Below are 17,631 nucleotides of genomic sequence, written 5' to 3'. Positions count from 1 at the left end.
CTGTATCATCGTAACTTGTTAACTGTGACAGACAGCGGGGAAAAGAGAAGCTGCCAGTGTTTGCTCATAATGTGTAATTTACTTGCTCCCCCTGCTGGTTTAAACACCTCATCACAATAAAAGCCTTTCTTTTCTCTGGCAGACGTTGTAAAAATGTCTGTGCTGTGTTTGCACAGCAGCTAATTAAGTCTCAGATGTTTTATCACTGAGGCAAATTATCAGGATGTTAAACTCTTGCAGCTGCTCCTGACAGCAGGAAGGGAAGATAAACTTCAACATAATAAGAATCATGAAATGAAAAGTTTTTTTCCAATGGAGAGGCCTTTTTTTTTTTTTAGATAATAAAATACATGCCTTCTGTTTTGTTTGCCTGCCACAGCATCTGGTGAATTAACAAGATTCATACACCTTTAGATCCTTTCAATTGAGGGTTGTTTAGGAGCAAATGGTTTTTAATATCGGTGTATCTGTTTTTAATGAGAAATGGTATAAACGGTACAGAAAAATATCATAGTTTTATCATTTTAAAAGGCAGCACATGGTTATGAGGATGATTCCAGTCTCCAGAACATGCTGCAGGTGGCTGCAGCTCTGGAGATTTTGCCTAAAGGGCACTTGAATCAAAATGACAGAGTATCAGTCTCATCTCTGCACTCCAAAAAACCCATGAGTCGTATAAAACAAACCCGTGTCTCAGCATCAGGAGCCATTTCTGTTTCTTCAGGCCACCAACCTGATCACCAAGAAGGAGCTGCTGACCATGGACCCAGACACAGATGACGGACAGCTGGTCTATGAAATCACCACCGAGCCAAAGCACGGCTTCCTGGAGACCAAGCTCAAACCTGGCAACCCCATCACCACCTTTACACAAGGTACAGAGGCTCTTTCCTTACAGCAAGTACATGTCAACATAGGAATATATGTTGTTTAACAGTTTTGAGCTGGGACCATCTTCTGGGCTTTCAGCAGGAGACGTGTCGAGGACTCACAGACAGAAACCTGACTCCTCATGTCCACCTGTCCTGCCTGTCCTTTATTCCCTGCATGTTTGTTCAAAGGCACCTCAGCAGCTCTGGGCATGTTGCTCCTTCACTTTCCAATTTGCAGTTTGAGTCGACAGCGCTCTCATCATGATCCTGCTTATCTCCACCTGTAGGCTGCAGCCTGGATCAATGTCAGCGTGCTTTAGTGAACTGTTGATCCTCTAGGCTGGAGCACAGCTCCATCCACTCGCTTTGATGTGTCGCTTTCTTGATTTGGAGCTTGTAAACATCATTTTCTGAATGATAAGAAATATCCAGCCACTGAAATAAAGCTTTACCCTGAGCGGCTGGGATTTACTGGAACAAACATTTGCTCTTTTATTCAGCCACAATCCTACGCTCGCTCTGAAAATGCTTTCTGGATATTAGCGCATACATTCTTTACCTTTCCATGGTCCCATTTACTGCTGTTGTCTTCATTATCTGTGTTATCTGATGCTGGGCCACCTGAAGGTCATCTAGACTATTTTCTATTGCAGGGACTCTTATCCCCTCCTGTTTCAGCTTTCACTATTTCCTTTTCTATCTGTCCTGCCTAATGTGGAAAGTATAAATTGTCAGAAATTTAAGTGATGATTTTCATTTTCATTTCCAAGTTGTCTTTTTTTTTTCGTTTAAGTAATGGGAACCAGCCAGAGGCTGCAAATTACAGAGTCATTACTTCACAGAAAATAGGTTCTTATCAAAGGTTCTTGTTATTAAGAGAGAATTCCTGTAGGGACAGTCTGTCTGTGCTGGTGCTTCCCTCACAGGGAGGTCAGAGTGAGCTGCTGGGTAAAGATCCATGCCATGTGTGATCAGAGGAGAAAAGATGATAGGAAACAATGACAATGAGTGAATCAAAGTAATTCAGTCTTCATTAAACTGACTTTGTTCCTTTCCAGCTGATGTAAACCTGGGTCTGATCCGGTACGTGCTCCATCAGGAGAACGTCCAGGAGACAATGGACAACTTCAAGTTCCTGGTCAAAGACAGCAAACCAAATGTGGTCAGCGACAATGTCTTCCACATCCAGTGGTCACTCATCAGCTTTGAGCACAAAAGGTCAGTTTGAGGCTTTTACTAAAACCGACATCACTTCATTTACTACTGGAGAAGTCACCGTTGTCCTGAAATTAAACAAATGTTCTGGGTTGTTTTCTGGATGAGCTGTACCAGTTTGTGCCTGAACTCTAACCTCTCGCTTCCAGCTACAATGTGAGCGAGAAGGCCGGGACCGTGGCGGTGACGGTGAAGCGAACAGGTAACCTCAACCAGTACGCCATCGTGCTCTGCCGCACCGAGCAGGGCGGCGCCACCTCCACCAGCAGCGTCGGCTCCAGTCCAGGCCAGCAGGACTATGTGGAATTTGCTGGACAGGTGACCAATGTCAACGTTTATTATTGCTGTTGTTCAGGAAATTTCAAAATAAAACGCCAAAGCTTCAGTCTTCCTCTGCCTCTGCAACAATCACGCGTCATTTTAGTTATGTCTCAAACTCCTGCATCTGCTTTAAGTGTTTTCATCTGACAGTGGTGAATTTAATAACCGATTGCAAATATTTATTTCATTATTAGACTATTTTCAAGAAGTTTCCCTCTCCAAAAAGTTGTACCCATAAGTAAAACACCAGGACTTGCAAATTTCCCTGTTATTAATTTATTCCTACCTTATTCTGACATGCACTGATCCCACAAAGAAGAAATGAGCTTCCTGTTCTGTGTCCTCCATCATCTGTGTCCTTGGTTTTATACATTTGCTGTTATGAACTAAATCCTGTGACCTATTCAAAAACCCACTACCGTCGTGTTGATTCACAGGTACAGTTTGACGAGCGAGAAGAAACCAAAGTGTGCACCATAGTAATCAATGACGACAAGGTGTTCGAGGGCATCGAGAGCTTCCACGTGGAGCTGAGCATGCCTGTGTACGCGCTGATGGGCGGAAACACGCGCGCCGTCGTCAACATCAACGACACCGAGGACGAACCGACTCTGCAGTTCGACAAGAAGACGTACCACGTCAACGAGAGCAGCGGCTTTATTCACGCTCCCATTGAGAGAAAAGGTGCAAAGCTCCAAACATCCCATTTACTTTCCTCTCACTTTTTTATATACTATACAAAAACAGCTATATAATGAATGTGTCTGAAGCAGGTCGGCTTTCAGTTACAACCCCACTTCATGGACAGAAAACTAATCATGAAGAATCATTTTCCTATTTAAAACACCTTAGTACGTAAACAGTATCTGCTTCCAGTTTCTTTGGGGTTTTTACCTGGAAAATTGGAAAAATTAAAGGTAAAACATGAAGCAAACTCTTGAGGTGCCACATAAATCCAGGGAAATATGTATGTGGGTCGGCACAGAGTCCAGTGATTTAGAAAAGGCAGGTGTAGTGCAGTTCTCCAGAATGTGCTGCTCATTTTTAAAGGTTGTGCATTTTATGGAAATTGAGGCTGTAATGTCAAGATGATGATGAGATGAGCAGCACTGACCTTTCCTCTCTGGCCTCTTCTCCACTCAGGTGATACTTCCAGCACCGTGTCAGCTCTCTGCTACACGGTGGCCAGGTCTGCTCAGGGCAGCAGCCTCCACGCGCTGGAATCTGGCTCCGACTACAAGAGCCGGGGCATGTCCAACGACAACCGCGTCGTCCTCGGCCCCGGTGTCAGCATGTCCACCTGTGACGTCAAGCTCATCGACGACAGCGAGTACGAGCTGTCTGAGGAGTTCGAACTGGTGCTGGCAGATGCCTCCGATAACGCCCGTGTTGGGGACGTGACAGTGGCCAAGGTCGTGATCGATGGACCCAACGACGCATCGACTGTTTCTCTTGGGAACGCCACCTTTACTTTCAGTGAAGATGCTGGTATGAGCTGTTTTCTTAGAGTCGATGTGTGGTCCTGATTTTTTTCTGTCACCCTACTCTTTCCATCCATTATCTGTACCCCCTTATTCCTAACCAGGGTCCCAGGGATCTGCTGGAGCCTATCCCAGCTCTCTCTGGGTGAAAGGCAGGGGTCCACCCTGGACAGGTCCCCAGTCCATCACAGGGCCACATAGAGACAAACAACCTCACACACTCACACTCACTCCTATGGGCAATTTAGAGTCACCAATCAACCTGACATACATGTTTTTGGACTGTGGGAGGAAACCAGAGGACCTGGAGAAAACCCACACAAGCACAGGGAGAACATGCAAACTCCACACAGAAAGGCCCCTGATGGGTTTCAAACCAGGAACCTTCTTGATGTGAGGCAACAGGGCCACTAAACCCACCGTGCTGCCCTACCTTTCCTAAAACTCTTAATTAAATTTGACAAGACATTTTGAAGTGGACTGATAGGAGCCTTTTGTAATCACACACTCTGGGCTGCTGTTTTTAATTCACTGTTGACAGTTGTAATTCTTTGGAGTCACTTGTAACAGGGTTTTAACTCAAAGCTGCTGTCACATGTTAGTTAGAAGAGCGATTTATGTTAATAGATTCAACCACCACCATCCCTCACGTCTCTGCTCTGTCACTCTTTTCCTTTTGTTTGCTCTGACGCAGCTTTGGTCCTGGATGAAACAACAACCACGGAGCAGTCAGCAAAATTAGCTGCAACAGTCTGTGTCTTTGTCTCTTGATTTTCCTGCTGATGTACTTGACTTTAATAGCTTTAAACACTGGGAACAAGGTCACACAGTGTTTTATGGCCTTGGTTGTGATTTGTCTCCATCATGAAGAAATTCTGATTCTTTCCACATTTTTAAACCAGAATTTAATTTTTATCTCCAGGTACAATTGAGATACCGGTGCTGCGGCACGGCAGCGACCTGTCCTCGGTGACGTCCGTGTGGTGCGCCACCCGACCTTCAGACCCTCCCTCGGCCAGCCCGGGAATCGACTACATCCCCAGCTCCAAGAAAGTGGAGTTTAAACCTGGAAGAACAGAGGAGGTGAGGGGACAGACGCTGTCACACACTAACCTAGACAGGTCCCTTTATATCTTTATCCTTAGCCTGTGCTACTTCTGCACGTCTCCTTTAAAAAGCTTCTGGCCTGTTTTTTTGGGGTTTTTTTTTTTACAGACCTGCAGTTTGACCATCATGGACGACATCCAGAATCCATCTATCGAAGGATCCGAGTCCTTTGTAGTCTTCCTCAGTTCTCCTCAGGGTGCTGTGCTGCAAGAGCCCTATGAAGCCAGTGTCGTCATCACTGACACCTTCCAGGACAGTACGTACACGCACACGACTGAAAACCTCATTTGCCGTCTTCGTTTCAGCCTCATGTCTCTCATCCTTAATTACACTGAGTGGTAGTTACACTCAAAGTTGCAGGCAGCTGTCTCACAGCAGTCATCACCTCTCTCAGTTCCCAGCATGCAGTTTGAGAAGAGCGCCTACACCGTGAAGGAGAAAGACAGCGTCCTCCACATCCCCGTCATCCGTACGGGCGACCTGTCCTTCAAGTCCTCGGCGCGCTGTTTTACCCGGACCATGTCGGCCATGGTGATGGACGACTTCGAGGAGAGGAGGAACGCCGACGAGTCACGCATCACTTTCCTCAAAGGAGAGAAGGTGGATTATTATTGTTTTCCCCAAAATAATCCAAGATATTAATTAATTATTAATGAAATCACCTGTACATTCAAACCTCCTGGGTCCCCAGGTGAAGAACTGCACGATTCACATCAGTGACGACTCTGTGTTCGAGCCTGAGGAGGAGTTCCAGGTGCATCTTGGGACACCCCTGGGAGACCACTGGAGTGGTGCCATGGTGGGTGCCAGAGACATCGTCACCATCACCATCACTAATGATGAAGATGGTGAGTAGGCACTCGGTCAGGATATGATAGTGAATAGAGCTGCAGGTAACGATTATTTCATTATGGATTAATCTGCAGATATTGGTGTAATTGTTCTAATAATTAAGGAAAATTAAAAATAAACTATTAATTGACTATTGATTTGACTGATCAGCTAATCATTGCAGCTCTGTGACATCAGCTCTCTCCTGTTCCTCCAGCTCCCACCATCGAGTTCGAGCAGGCGTCCTATCAGGTCCGAGAGCCTCCTGGTCCCGATGGCATTGAGGTGCTCAACGTCAAGGTGATCCGCAGAGGCGACCTGGACCGGACCTCCAAGGTCCGCTGCAGCACCCGGGATGGATCAGCGCAGTCTGGAATGGACTACAATCCCAAGAGCCGAGTGCTCAAATTTACCCCCGGTCAGTGCTAAAAAGATTCAGATGTAACTAATTAAAAAAAACAGCCCGGCACCTTAAGAACAGGTTATTTTCTGTATGTTTGTTAACGTCAGATCTAGGATTAAAAGTTATCAGAGAGGTGATGAGGATACATCTAAACCAGTAAATATCTCTGGCTTTATAGGAATGGACCATGTCCTGTTCAAAGTGGAGATTCTGTCAAATGAGGACAGGGAGTGGCACGAGTCCTTCTCATTGGTCCTCGGTCCGGACGACCCCGTTGAGGCGGTGCTTGGAGAGATCACTATGGCAACAGTGACGGTTCTGGACCAGGAGGCTGCAGGGAGCCTGATCCTCCCTGCTACACCCATTGTAAGGAAACTTTAACTCAGCCTCTGTTTGTTCACTGGACTTTAAATGAAATAATGACAGAAATCAGAAAACACCAACATAAGCAGAGTGCTAAAAGATTTCAGTGAATTTATTTGTTTGCAACAGAGAGAGAGAGACAAAAGGATCATTCTCCATCGTTCTTTGTCCCCAGGTGGTCTCTCTCGCTGACTATGACCACGTCCAGGAGGTAACCAGGGAGGGCAGTAAGAAGACGCCCTCCCCCGGTTACCCTCTGGTGTGTGTCACCCCCTGTGACCCCCACTATCCCAAGTACCCTGTGATGAAGGAGCGCTGCGAGGAGGCGGGAATCAACCAGACCCAAGTTCACTTCTCCTGGGAAGTGGCAGCACCCACCGACACCAGCGGCGCCCGCTCCCCCTTTGAGACAGTCACCGACACCACCCCGTACACCGGCGTCAACCACATGGTGAGCTGAAGAGGAGCGGGAACACACACACACACACACACACACACACTGCAGTTTGTTTTGATGACCACATGCTGCAGTCAAAAACAGACCCTTAAATGTGCTTTGACCCCGCCTCTTTCAGTAACAGTGGCTAAAACTACAGTTCCCACCTGAGCTTTTGTTAAATTTTTGCAGTGCACGTTCTCAGGGCTTATCCTCTCTGCTTCCTCTCCTGCCTCCAGGTCCTGGACAGTATTTATTTCAGTCGTCGCTTCCACGTCCGCTGTGTGGCTCAGGCCCGGGACAAGGCCGGTCACCTTGGAATGCCACTGAGGAGCAACATCGCCACCATCGGCACAGAGGGCTCCATCTGCCACACGCCTGTTACCACGGGAACCGCCAGAGGCTTCCAGGCCCAGTCCTTCATCGCCACGCTCAAATACCTGGACGTCAAGCACAAGGAGCACCCCAACCGGTGAGCAGGGTCCAATGGATGACGACGCTTTAAACCGGATTACAGTCTTGACTAAAACTTGGCGTTTTGTTTGTTCATTTTCTCCTCTGTTTGTTTGTTTGTGTTTGTGTTTGTGTTTAGTATCCATATCTCAGTGCAGATCCCCCATCAGGACGGCATGCTCCCCCTGGTGTCCACTATGCCTCTGCACAACCTGCACTTCCTGCTGTCAGAGTCGATCTACAGGCAGCAGCATGTCTGCTCCAACCTGGTCACCCTCAAAGACCTGCAGGGTCTCTCTGGTCAGTCACAGACACACACTGGTATAAACACAAATGGGCCTGCTGTGGGACCCCCTCAGAGCTGAAGCAGGACATCGAATCTAGTCCTCTGCATTTACATTTACTGTGTCTGATGAAATATGCTGCAGCTGTTTCTACAGCATCATTAGTCTCATTGTCCAGGAACATGTTTTATATTGTAATATATTTAGCAATGAGGTGGTTAAACCTTTAGCAGATTAAATCAAGTATTATTGTCTGTGACCATAGCACAAAGGGTTTTTTTAGACTCGTTCCAGCTAACTCAAACTTCGACGACACTCCTCCACAGAGACGGGTTTCCTCGATGACGTATCCTATGACAGCATCTCTCTGGGGCCGGGTTATGACCGCCCGTACCAGTTCAACCCCAGTGTCCGGGAGGCCAAGAGCATCCAGCTCTACAAACACCTCAACCTCAAGAGCTGCATCTGGACCTTCGACGCCTACTACGATATGACGGAGCTCATCGACGTGTGTGGAGGCTCCGTCACTGCCGATTTCCAGGTACTGTCTGTGACCATCCGATACCATGAGGGTTTTCTTCAGGTCAGTTGTTATAGTCAGTTGTCATATCAAAGTGTTGATCGTCAGAGATTTGGTCAGTCGGTACATCTTTAAACCTTCTATTATTCTGAGCACTTTTACGGCTTTTTGTTCATGTTTGTTTAAAAGTTGAGACGTTGAAAGGTCCAGAACAGGTGAAACTGCTTTTTCTGCTCGAGCATTAACTGTCAAGTTTCATCATCATTCTTTTTTTTTTTTTTAGCTTTAGACCCATGTGCTTCCTAAAAACTGCTGAAAAAATGTCCTTGGTGGAAATATGGAGAAAAGATTTGACATTTTTATCATCTTATGATAATCAATTATAGTGCAAAGAACATATTAACACATTTTATATAGAACATCCTGTGAGGACAGTAAATTAACCACAAAAAGGTTCTATTCAGAGTGGTTTTCCAGTCCTCATGTGACCCTGTGTGGTCCCAGAAAACCACACTGAAACATACTGTGGTTCTTTCAGGTTCGGGACTCGGCTCAGTCCTTCCTGACGGTGCAGGTTCCCCTCTATGTGTCCTACATCTACGTGACGGCACCGAGAGGCTGGGCGTCTCTGGAACATCACACTGAGATGGAGTTCTCGTTCTTCTACGACACTGTGCTCTGGAGGACAGGTCAGGATTTCTTCCTTCTTTATGAGCGGATCGTGATATTTGAGTCTGACCTAATCTGTGCATTACTGAGCACAGGCTCAAGTGTCTCAAACATGTAATTATGAACAGACACTGCAGCCATCAACAAGTTTCTTTATGTACCTTGTAGTTTAGGTCTAAATAATTAGAAGTAAGCACAGTGTTTAATTTTGAGATGCATTTGATTAAATTTGCAAATATCTGACTCCTGATGGACTGGACTGTGAGCAGTGCTGCACCTCTGCTTGGATTTTGTTCTGACCTCGGACTGACTTGCCTGGTGTTTTATGTGTGTGAAGGTATCCAGACTGACAGCGTCCTCTCAGCCAGACTGCAGATCATCAGGATCTACATCAGAGAAGATGGACGCCTGGTGATTGAGTTCAAAACTCACGCCAAATTCAGAGGTCTGTTCAAAACATCCACTGCATCTTTTTAAATGTGAGGGTTCAAGAGAACTTCATAGTTTTTTGGTTTGTCTTAGAAACTGTCTGTTATCTTTTTAATACATCTTTTACATTTTTACTTCCTCCAGGTCAGTTTGTCCTTGAACATCACACTCTGCCCGGACACAAGTCCCGCCTGATGGCTCCCGACCACCTTGGCGGCATTGAGTTTGAGATGCAGCTGCTGTGGAGCGCCCAGACCTTCGACTCACCGTACCAGCTGTGGAGAGCTACTAGCTCCTACAGCAGGTCAGTTGCTTTATTCACAACCATAAACAGATGGTGGCTGAAAACCTGACCTGATGAAGTCCAGATTATTTCAGATTGTACAGGATTTATATCTTATGCATCGTTTTTATTTTAGGAAGAGGGAAATGTCTGTAGTGACAGATGAGCTCTAGACCAGGCCCCTGATGACTGTCTTGGTAGTGATCATTTTGTCTCTCTCCAACAGGAAGGACTATTCTGGAGAGTACACAGTCTTCTTGGTCCCGTGCACTGTGCAGCCCACTCAGCCCTGGATCGACCCCGGGGACAAACCCCTGTCCTGCACGGCTCACGCTCCAGAGAAGTAAGTTCCTGTGCAGCCTGTGACTTACTGCTCTGCAGAGTCATACTATTACGGTGTCTTCCTCAGATACATGTTGGTACTGAAGTCCACCTTGAGTCCAGTGTAATTTGAGAACTTTCTGAGCAAGACAACACAATTCAGAATTGTGATGTTGTTCTCCAAAAGGTTTCTGGTGCCGATCGCCTTCCAGCAGACCAACAGGCCTGTTCCTGTGGTGTACTCCCTCAACACGGAGTTCCAGCTGTGTAACAACGACAAGGTGTTCATGATGGACCCATCCACTGCTGATGTTTCTATGGCTGAGATGGACTACAAGGGGGCGTTCTCCATGGGTATGGCAGAAGTGTTGGACTATGTGTAGAAAAACTGAGCAACCTTCTTAAAACAGCATTTTAGAAATATCAGCTGAAACTACAACAAACTGCTTTTTGGTTTAAACTGAATTTTAGGAGATTCCCCACTGACCTTTCTGATCAATTTAGCAGATATGATCAATCATTTGATAAAAGATCAGTCAAATTTCCTGCACATGAACCATATTTGTTTAATAATATGCAGAAAAATGATGTGTCATGTGATCTGTTAATGAGAGAAAAGATTGTTCCTCTGCTGCCCCCTGCAGGTCAGACTTTGTATGGCAGAGTGTTGTGGAACCCTGAACAGAACCTGAATGCAGCGTACAAACTGCAGCTGGAGAAGGTTTACCTCTGCACCGGCAGGGACGGGTACGTCCCCTTCTTTGACCCAACGGGGACGCTGTACAATGAGGGTCCGCAGTACGGCTGCATCCAACCCAACAAGCACCTCAAGCATCGGTTCCTGCTGCTGGTACAAATATTTCTGTCTTTATTGTGGTATGATCCACCAAGATCATCATTACATATTAAACACTAACATACTGAGGAGTCAGTGTTAGCACATCGATGCTGTGTCTCAGAAAAAGTAAGAGCTGGTTCTCAGTTCTTTTAAATAAAGGTCTTCTCCACTATTGGAGAATCTGTGACGCTCCTTGTTCTTTAGGGAAATTTCATGTAGGACAAGAACTGGACTGCTGCAGCAAAGACTTGACCTCATGTATTTTCATAAAACACAACCTCTGCACCCACTCCATGAAACAGTTTCACTTTCTGGCCATGAAGAATGATGTCTGATTAAAATAATCATTAGGAGAGGGAGGGAGGACCGAAGGTTTCAGTTCAGTGTTTCTGTTCCTTTACATGGTGCCTACAAATAATCAGGTTATTCATTTCATAAAGGTCAGCCAGTCTATAACAGTGGATGTCCAGATCTTTCAAGGGTGCCATTTTTTGGACCAGGATTAATGTATTGGTTAAATAGTGTAACTTTTTATTTGCTATTTGTGTGTAAAGTTATTCTGTAACTGTTAAGAAAATATAGCAGGTTTTCTTTTGATGTGTTTTTATTTTGGCATATTGCTTTAGTTGACTTTATATCACCTTCTTCTTGATTTTTATCTTACATGCACATTCTCTTCCTGGTGTCTGGTCGTTGTCTTTCACTCACTGTGCAGTCTTGCAGATTATTGCATAGTTTATACTGAACTATTCTACAGAATCAAAGTCATGTACTGTAAAATCATCCCTAACCTCTTAACCCCGACCCCTCAGGTTTCAGCACAGTTACATCCGACCCTCGTGTTTGAGAAAAGAGAGCGAAGCAGAACATTCGGTCGCTGCAGGTGCTCAGAGCTCTGATCATGTTCTCTCTTCACCTTTCTTCTGCAGGACCGTAAACAGCCGGACGTATGCGATGGATTTTTCCACGACGTTCCCTTCGAGGCTCACTTTGCCTCAGACATCCCGGAGCTGCAGCCCATGACGGCCATGCCGGGTGTCGATGGCTTTACAATGAAGGTTGATGCTCTCTACAAGGTGTGTGGAATCACATCAGGGCAGGGCGAGTTAGAGGGCAGCGGGTGAACATGGTGGTGCATTTAGAAGCTACAGAGAAAGAGAGTGAATATTGGACTTTAGTTCATCAATAAAACAGAACTCCACATCAGAGCTTTTGGTGCTCTGTGTTTGCTGGATGTGTGAATAAGTAACAGTTCAACGCATCATTTAAAAGACGATGATTTGTTGACGTGTGGGGTTTACAGCTTGTTGTCTCTGGCCCCAAGTGGCAGAAAAAATCAGTCACTGCCTTTTTTCAGAATCAGGAATGTCATGTTTCATTTTGATAATTGAACATAGATTCACAGATATGTTAATTTTCTGAATAGCTAAATAATGTGAATTTGTCCGATGGGATCCGATTTAATTAGAGTCTGAAATAATGGGTCAGCTTTTCTCATTGATTGCCAGGTGGAGGCGGGGCACCAGTGGTACCTGCAGGTGATTTATGTGATTGGACCAGAGTCACGGTCCAGCCCCAGGATTCAGCGCTCAGTCACCTATCAGCTGAGCCGCCCCAAACGGGACCTGGTGGATCGCAGTGGGCGGCTGACACTTGATGAGTCGCTCATCTATGACAACGAGGGCGACCAGGTGAAAAACGGCACCAACATGAAGTCGCTGCGCCTGGAGGCCGGGCCCTCCGCCACTTTTAACGCCCACATGGGCAGCTCTGTGGGTGGGGGCGTGGCCGCCATCACGCTTCTAGTCCTGGTTCTGCTGGCCTCCTGCTTCCTGTTCCGCCGCTGCCGACGGTCGGCCAAGAAGAAGAGCAAGAAGAGTCCGAAAATGTACGAAGAATACCCCCTCAACACGAAGGTGGAAGTGTGCATGGACAAGTGTGTGGAGAAGAACTTCAGTACCAAACACTGCACAGTGAGAAACATCAACATCCTCAACCGCAACCAGGAGGCCAACGGCAAAGCCAAGGTCAAACAGGTTAACTTGGAGGTCAAACTGCACAACAACCTCAACGACGGCACTGAGGTCTGAAACACTGAGTAGGAAGAAGAGAAGAAGAGAAGGAGGAGGAGGCAGTAAAATCTGAAAAATAGGTATTTTCTAAAAGAAAGTTTATAGATGAGCGAAATGTATTTTTATACCACTTTGAAAAAGGGAAGTGTGACGTGTAGAAAGCAATGCAGCATTTTATTCATTTCACAACTGGGCTACCTCAGGAATCCACAAACCACAGAAAACCATCAGCATCTGATCATCCACTCTCCATCTGAAACTGATGGCCATTTCCTAACAGTTTTACATGACACTAATTTCCCTCTGAGCACCTAAATGGTGACTGGTAGCTCATACACTGGTGATTGTTTAGACAAAAACACTTCTCTGCTGCATCGAGTCATTTCACTGTTAATAAACGTCACTACTGTGGAGTGGTAGCCAGGGTAGAAGACCTTCCTTTCCTGCCTCCATCCTTCAGCCAGAATTTACCTTCTGCAGATAAATGAAAAGCTCTAAATCAACAAACAAACCAGAATTTTCCCGTGGAGTGATTTCTGCATCGGCTGCAGCTGCTTCTGACTGATGTAAAAGTATTAAGCACCTACAGTGTCCTGCTGGCACCCGAGGATGAATGACTGTAAATAATATCAAAAATGAATGAAACCTATTCAAGTGCAATTATACCATAACCTTTGTTTTCCTTCCCTCATGAGCAGGAGCTTTGTTTGCGTTTAAGATCTGTATTTCACGCCTTACTTATAGACATTTGTACTGTCACGTTAAATAAATGATAATACTTGTTTCAACACAAATTCTTATTTTATTTACTCTGACAGCTGCCAATATTAAGTGCCATGCAGTATTTTATCTCAAGAATATCAAAACAAATCATCCAAGGTGTTTTCCTTTTCTTGTGCTAGAGCGAGAAGATGGAAATTTCCATGGGACTGTAGTAAATCAGACGCTGCTGTTTGGATCCCGTCCACATTACTGAGTGCTTTTAGCCTTACAACTGTTCTAATGAGAATAATGACTTTTTAAATAATGTATTTTATAAGAGATGTGTGTCTACCTGCCTTCATTCCGCCCAAAGACACAAAATCCCTCACTTATTTTTATTTACACCCACTCATGTCTCAAGCAAATGTTTTTTAAGTATTATGTTACTCTCCTACAATATATTATGTTATTCTCAGCTATTGATGTACCCACGCTGTTAAAGTTACTGTAATGTTTTTAAGTGTCTGACACTGGTTGGAGAGCACTGTAAAAGAAAAAAACTACTCTCATGTGAGACGTTGACATGTCTTTTTCTCCATTTTTCCCTCTGATCGTGTCTTTTTCAACTGTGTGCCTCGAACAACACGCGAACTGGGAATTCTGGGAAAATAGCATTATATTTTTGGTGCTATCATTTTGTGGAAAATAATTACAATGCTATCAATTTGATGCCTGTATTTGGTGCCTTTTTTAGTAATAAAAATATTCTGACTCCCATGAGTGTCCTGTGTTAAATGTCTGGTTTTTATTTTGTTAAGTGCATTCTGTTGGTTTATTTGTTTTATACACACATTTTGTAGATGTGCTTTTAAAAATTTCAAATATTCATGATATTTAACAAATTGAACCCCTTCAGAGATGTTTTAAGGAATATAAAATACTCACCAATTAAAAAGTATAGTCTAGCAGCTTTGCCACAAAAATAGTTGAATAAAAACACCGTTTGGTTTTGTCCTTTATTAAGCTCAGGACTTATAAATATCCAGTTCTATGTAAATGAGCCCAGACGTTAAGTCCCGCCCCCCACCTGCCCCCCACGTGTTAAGCCCCGCCCAGTACCTGCTCCCCAGGTAAGAGCCCTGTGTCAGGACTCCAGCTCTATATCTGTGTGTCTGATTCTCATTCAGACCCAGAGACCGATTGTTTCACCCAAACCAGCTGTTAGCAGACTCCGACTGGTCAGGGTGCTTAGCACCGGGTACCATTAGCTGTTAGCTGGTGGCTAATTAGCCATAGAGCTTTTATAAAGTTAGTTAGCTAGCTTTAAGTTACTTCTACGTGTTTTCACATATTCACAGTTATTAAGCAAAACGTGTAGATGTGTTTACAGTCGAAATAAGAATTTGTTAGTTTGTGTCTTCTTTCTCAGTTGAAAACGTAAAGTTGGCAAGTCGCTAAAACGGCTATTAGCAGTAGGCTAACTTAGCATGAGGCAGCTAGCACGGAGCTAAACAACATGTCCCATGTAACTAAAGTTAAAAAGTAAGTTTATACATCACGGAAAGAGTCATCAGTTTATACCCAGTTTATATGACATGTTTGTTGTCAGCTGATAAAAGCTAAACTAGCTCCTGAAAGGTTCAGGATTAGCACCACAGATAGCTAACGTTAATAGCCGTTAGCATTTAGACGCAGTTTTAATAATTTCGTGTGTTTTAAAGAGAGAAAACACAACAGTGGCAAAGTATGATGAATGTAGTGTAAATGTCCAGGGCTGTGGAACAGGCGAGTCAGTTTTTATCTGGACCCTGATGTGCTGGATCCCAGAGACCAGTTCCAGAAACCATAAAACTAGTTAGTCCCTACACCCCGACCTCAAGGTGAGGAACTCCTTTTTCCTTAGTTTTAGCACTTTAACTACAGTTTGTTCTAGTTTTTTATTTTTAATTTATTGATTTAAGTGAGACTTAATTGGTTTGAACTGGGTTTGTTCCTGTACCCTAAAGGCTGGACCTGTCTCATACTGGCATCTGTGAATTTCCTCCCAGATGGTTTATCCATCCCCAGTTTGTAATCTCTCACTGACAGACTGACCACAGCCTGATTTTCTTTGTGAGCGTCCTTCTGTTTTCACTTCTGCTGCACTTGTGCTTCATCTGCAGACCACTGACAACTTGTTTACAGTCTTGGACCAGCAGGCAGCTTTGAAAGATACGCGTCATATGAAATTATAAACAGACAGTGAAATGTCTGGAGAACCGTGCAGAACATTAAATATTGATCTCATACTTAAAGAAAGCCAGTGCAGCAGAAAAAAAGGCAGAGTGATGTTTTAATGTAAAATTCTGTTTTGTTTCAGTCAGCCTGTTTTGATGGCTCACTCTCAACCATCTCGATTTCTGTTTCTCTTATTTTAGCATCTCACATTTTCTGTCAGTTCATATCAACCTGAAAAATCACTTCTCAGTTCCTCATTGATAGATATGGGAGGAAACAATTTAATAGAAGTGGATCAAAAAACCTACATTAATTTTTGTTCAACTTGCAAATTCAGTGTACAAAGATGTTCACAATTGAAAATTAAAGTGTGGTATATCTCCCAACATAAAATTAATGCTGACGGTAACAGTTTTTATACGAGCCATAAATTTTCCCAATAAATTCCTGGTTCTTTATGAGGATCTTTCCTAGTGAAGTCAGTTTTTAGTACAAAGTCACAAATTACAAATTTTTACACAGAAATACGACTAAATACAATAAACAGATAAAGGCATCCAATCAATAACATATAGCATAAATATTATATCAACAGTTACTGTTAAAAAGTCTAATGGCTGTGGGGACAAATGACAATTAGTATTAAATATTGAGAAATGTGTGAAGAAAACCTCAGAGGAATAATAAAACAATTGATGCTATAAGTTTAGGATTTATGTGGAAGTTGGTCTAAAGATTAACTTCAGTACACCTCAATACAGATTTATCATTTAAATAAACAAACATATTAACCAAGTGGTTCAGTTAATGTTGAGATAAAAAAATATATCTCTGATCTTGCCCCTTTAAGTCTTCCTGTTTGCTAATTTCCTCTTTATCTCGTTGTTTTGTGTCAGGCTGGTTTTCTTGTAACTTCAGGAAAGAACAAACAGTCATGTGACTCACTGCTGGTGATGCTGCGTTTTTCTGATCATTGTCTGCTCAGTGAAACAGATCATGTATTTTGATTCTTGTAGTCCATCCAAGTCACCAGCAGGGGACATCACTGAGCCGGCAGTATGTTTACAGACCCCACGGGGCTTTAAGAGGCTTACATAGGGAAACTCTGAACTGTGGAGATTAATGGAAGTGTATCAGATCTGCACTTACGTGTTTAGGGACCGCAGTCAGTCACCCAAACTTGTCCTTGAGGTTTCTGAGAGTCCAGCGTCAACAAAATACTGACGTCACAGCTGCCAGTCAGATAAAAAGTCAAATCACACCACAACTTCATACCCCGCATGTCTCTTACTAGACTTTTCTGCTGTCAGTGTCAACTGAGGCAAATAATTGTATTATTTAAATTATTTATTTTATTTATACTGTAACACACATCAGCTGCAGACTCTGATCCCCCAAATTTAAACACATATTCTTTGTCTTTTTGCAGCACCTCGAGTCTTTGTGCCTTTCGGTGCTGAGGGGAGTCGACAGTCCAGCTTAGCCCAGATGCACTCACAGATTATTGAGGTGGAGGACAGCCCGAAGGTATTAGAGCCAAAGTAATCACCCAGAGTCGTTCACTCTGCCCCTCCAACTACCCCTGGCCCTCTGTGTCTGTCTCCACTGAAGGTAAACAGGAAGAGAGGTTGTGAGTCCCCATCTATACATCTAAATCTGCCACACTTAGAAGAGAAGTTTTACTTTTTAATATCATAGTAGGCTGTAATAGGACATACTGTCGCTATAAGATTTGAAAAAGTGTTTTGGTCCTGTTCAATAAGGCAAGTCTGTAAAATGGCTAAATATACAGAGTAGTCAAGAATTGTTATGTT

General features: G+C 44.0%; 1 protein-coding gene across 4 annotated transcripts in view; it reads left to right on the top strand.

Annotated features, from left to right (window-relative positions):
- fras1 (Fraser extracellular matrix complex subunit 1) overlaps nucleotides 1–14,371 on the top strand; it is a 184,682-nt gene extending 170,311 nt beyond the window's left edge. For all 4 annotated transcript variants that reach the window (XM_026321901.1, XM_026321900.1, XM_026321899.1 and 1 more), the window contains 23 exons: nucleotides 725–875; nucleotides 1,931–2,090; nucleotides 2,237–2,405; nucleotides 2,846–3,092; nucleotides 3,552–3,896; nucleotides 4,812–4,972; nucleotides 5,105–5,252; nucleotides 5,391–5,596; nucleotides 5,688–5,844; nucleotides 6,045–6,245; nucleotides 6,409–6,596; nucleotides 6,769–7,044; nucleotides 7,269–7,501; nucleotides 7,622–7,782; nucleotides 8,093–8,307; nucleotides 8,825–8,975; nucleotides 9,293–9,400; nucleotides 9,529–9,688; nucleotides 9,894–10,010; nucleotides 10,176–10,342; nucleotides 10,633–10,838; nucleotides 11,756–11,902; nucleotides 12,335–14,371. In XM_026321901.1, the coding sequence (XP_026177686.1) occupies nucleotides 725–875; nucleotides 1,931–2,090; nucleotides 2,237–2,405; nucleotides 2,846–3,092; nucleotides 3,552–3,896; nucleotides 4,812–4,972; nucleotides 5,105–5,252; nucleotides 5,391–5,596; nucleotides 5,688–5,844; nucleotides 6,045–6,245; nucleotides 6,409–6,596; nucleotides 6,769–7,044; nucleotides 7,269–7,501; nucleotides 7,622–7,782; nucleotides 8,093–8,307; nucleotides 8,825–8,975; nucleotides 9,293–9,400; nucleotides 9,529–9,688; nucleotides 9,894–10,010; nucleotides 10,176–10,342; nucleotides 10,633–10,838; nucleotides 11,756–11,902; nucleotides 12,335–12,916 (4,656 nt within the window). In that variant the 3' untranslated portion in view covers nucleotides 12,917–14,371. The remainder of the gene's footprint in view (nucleotides 1–724; nucleotides 876–1,930; nucleotides 2,091–2,236; nucleotides 2,406–2,845; nucleotides 3,093–3,551; nucleotides 3,897–4,811; nucleotides 4,973–5,104; nucleotides 5,253–5,390; nucleotides 5,597–5,687; nucleotides 5,845–6,044; nucleotides 6,246–6,408; nucleotides 6,597–6,768; nucleotides 7,045–7,268; nucleotides 7,502–7,621; nucleotides 7,783–8,092; nucleotides 8,308–8,824; nucleotides 8,976–9,292; nucleotides 9,401–9,528; nucleotides 9,689–9,893; nucleotides 10,011–10,175; nucleotides 10,343–10,632; nucleotides 10,839–11,755; nucleotides 11,903–12,334) is intronic.
- The last annotated feature ends 3,260 nt before the right edge of the window (nucleotides 14,372–17,631 follow it).

This window comes from Mastacembelus armatus, chromosome 9 (assembly GCF_900324485.2).
Source record: "Mastacembelus armatus chromosome 9, fMasArm1.2, whole genome shotgun sequence".
Classification (NCBI taxonomy): domain Eukaryota; kingdom Metazoa; phylum Chordata; class Actinopteri; order Synbranchiformes; family Mastacembelidae; genus Mastacembelus; species Mastacembelus armatus.
This window is presented reverse-complemented; position numbering and strand designations above follow the sequence as displayed.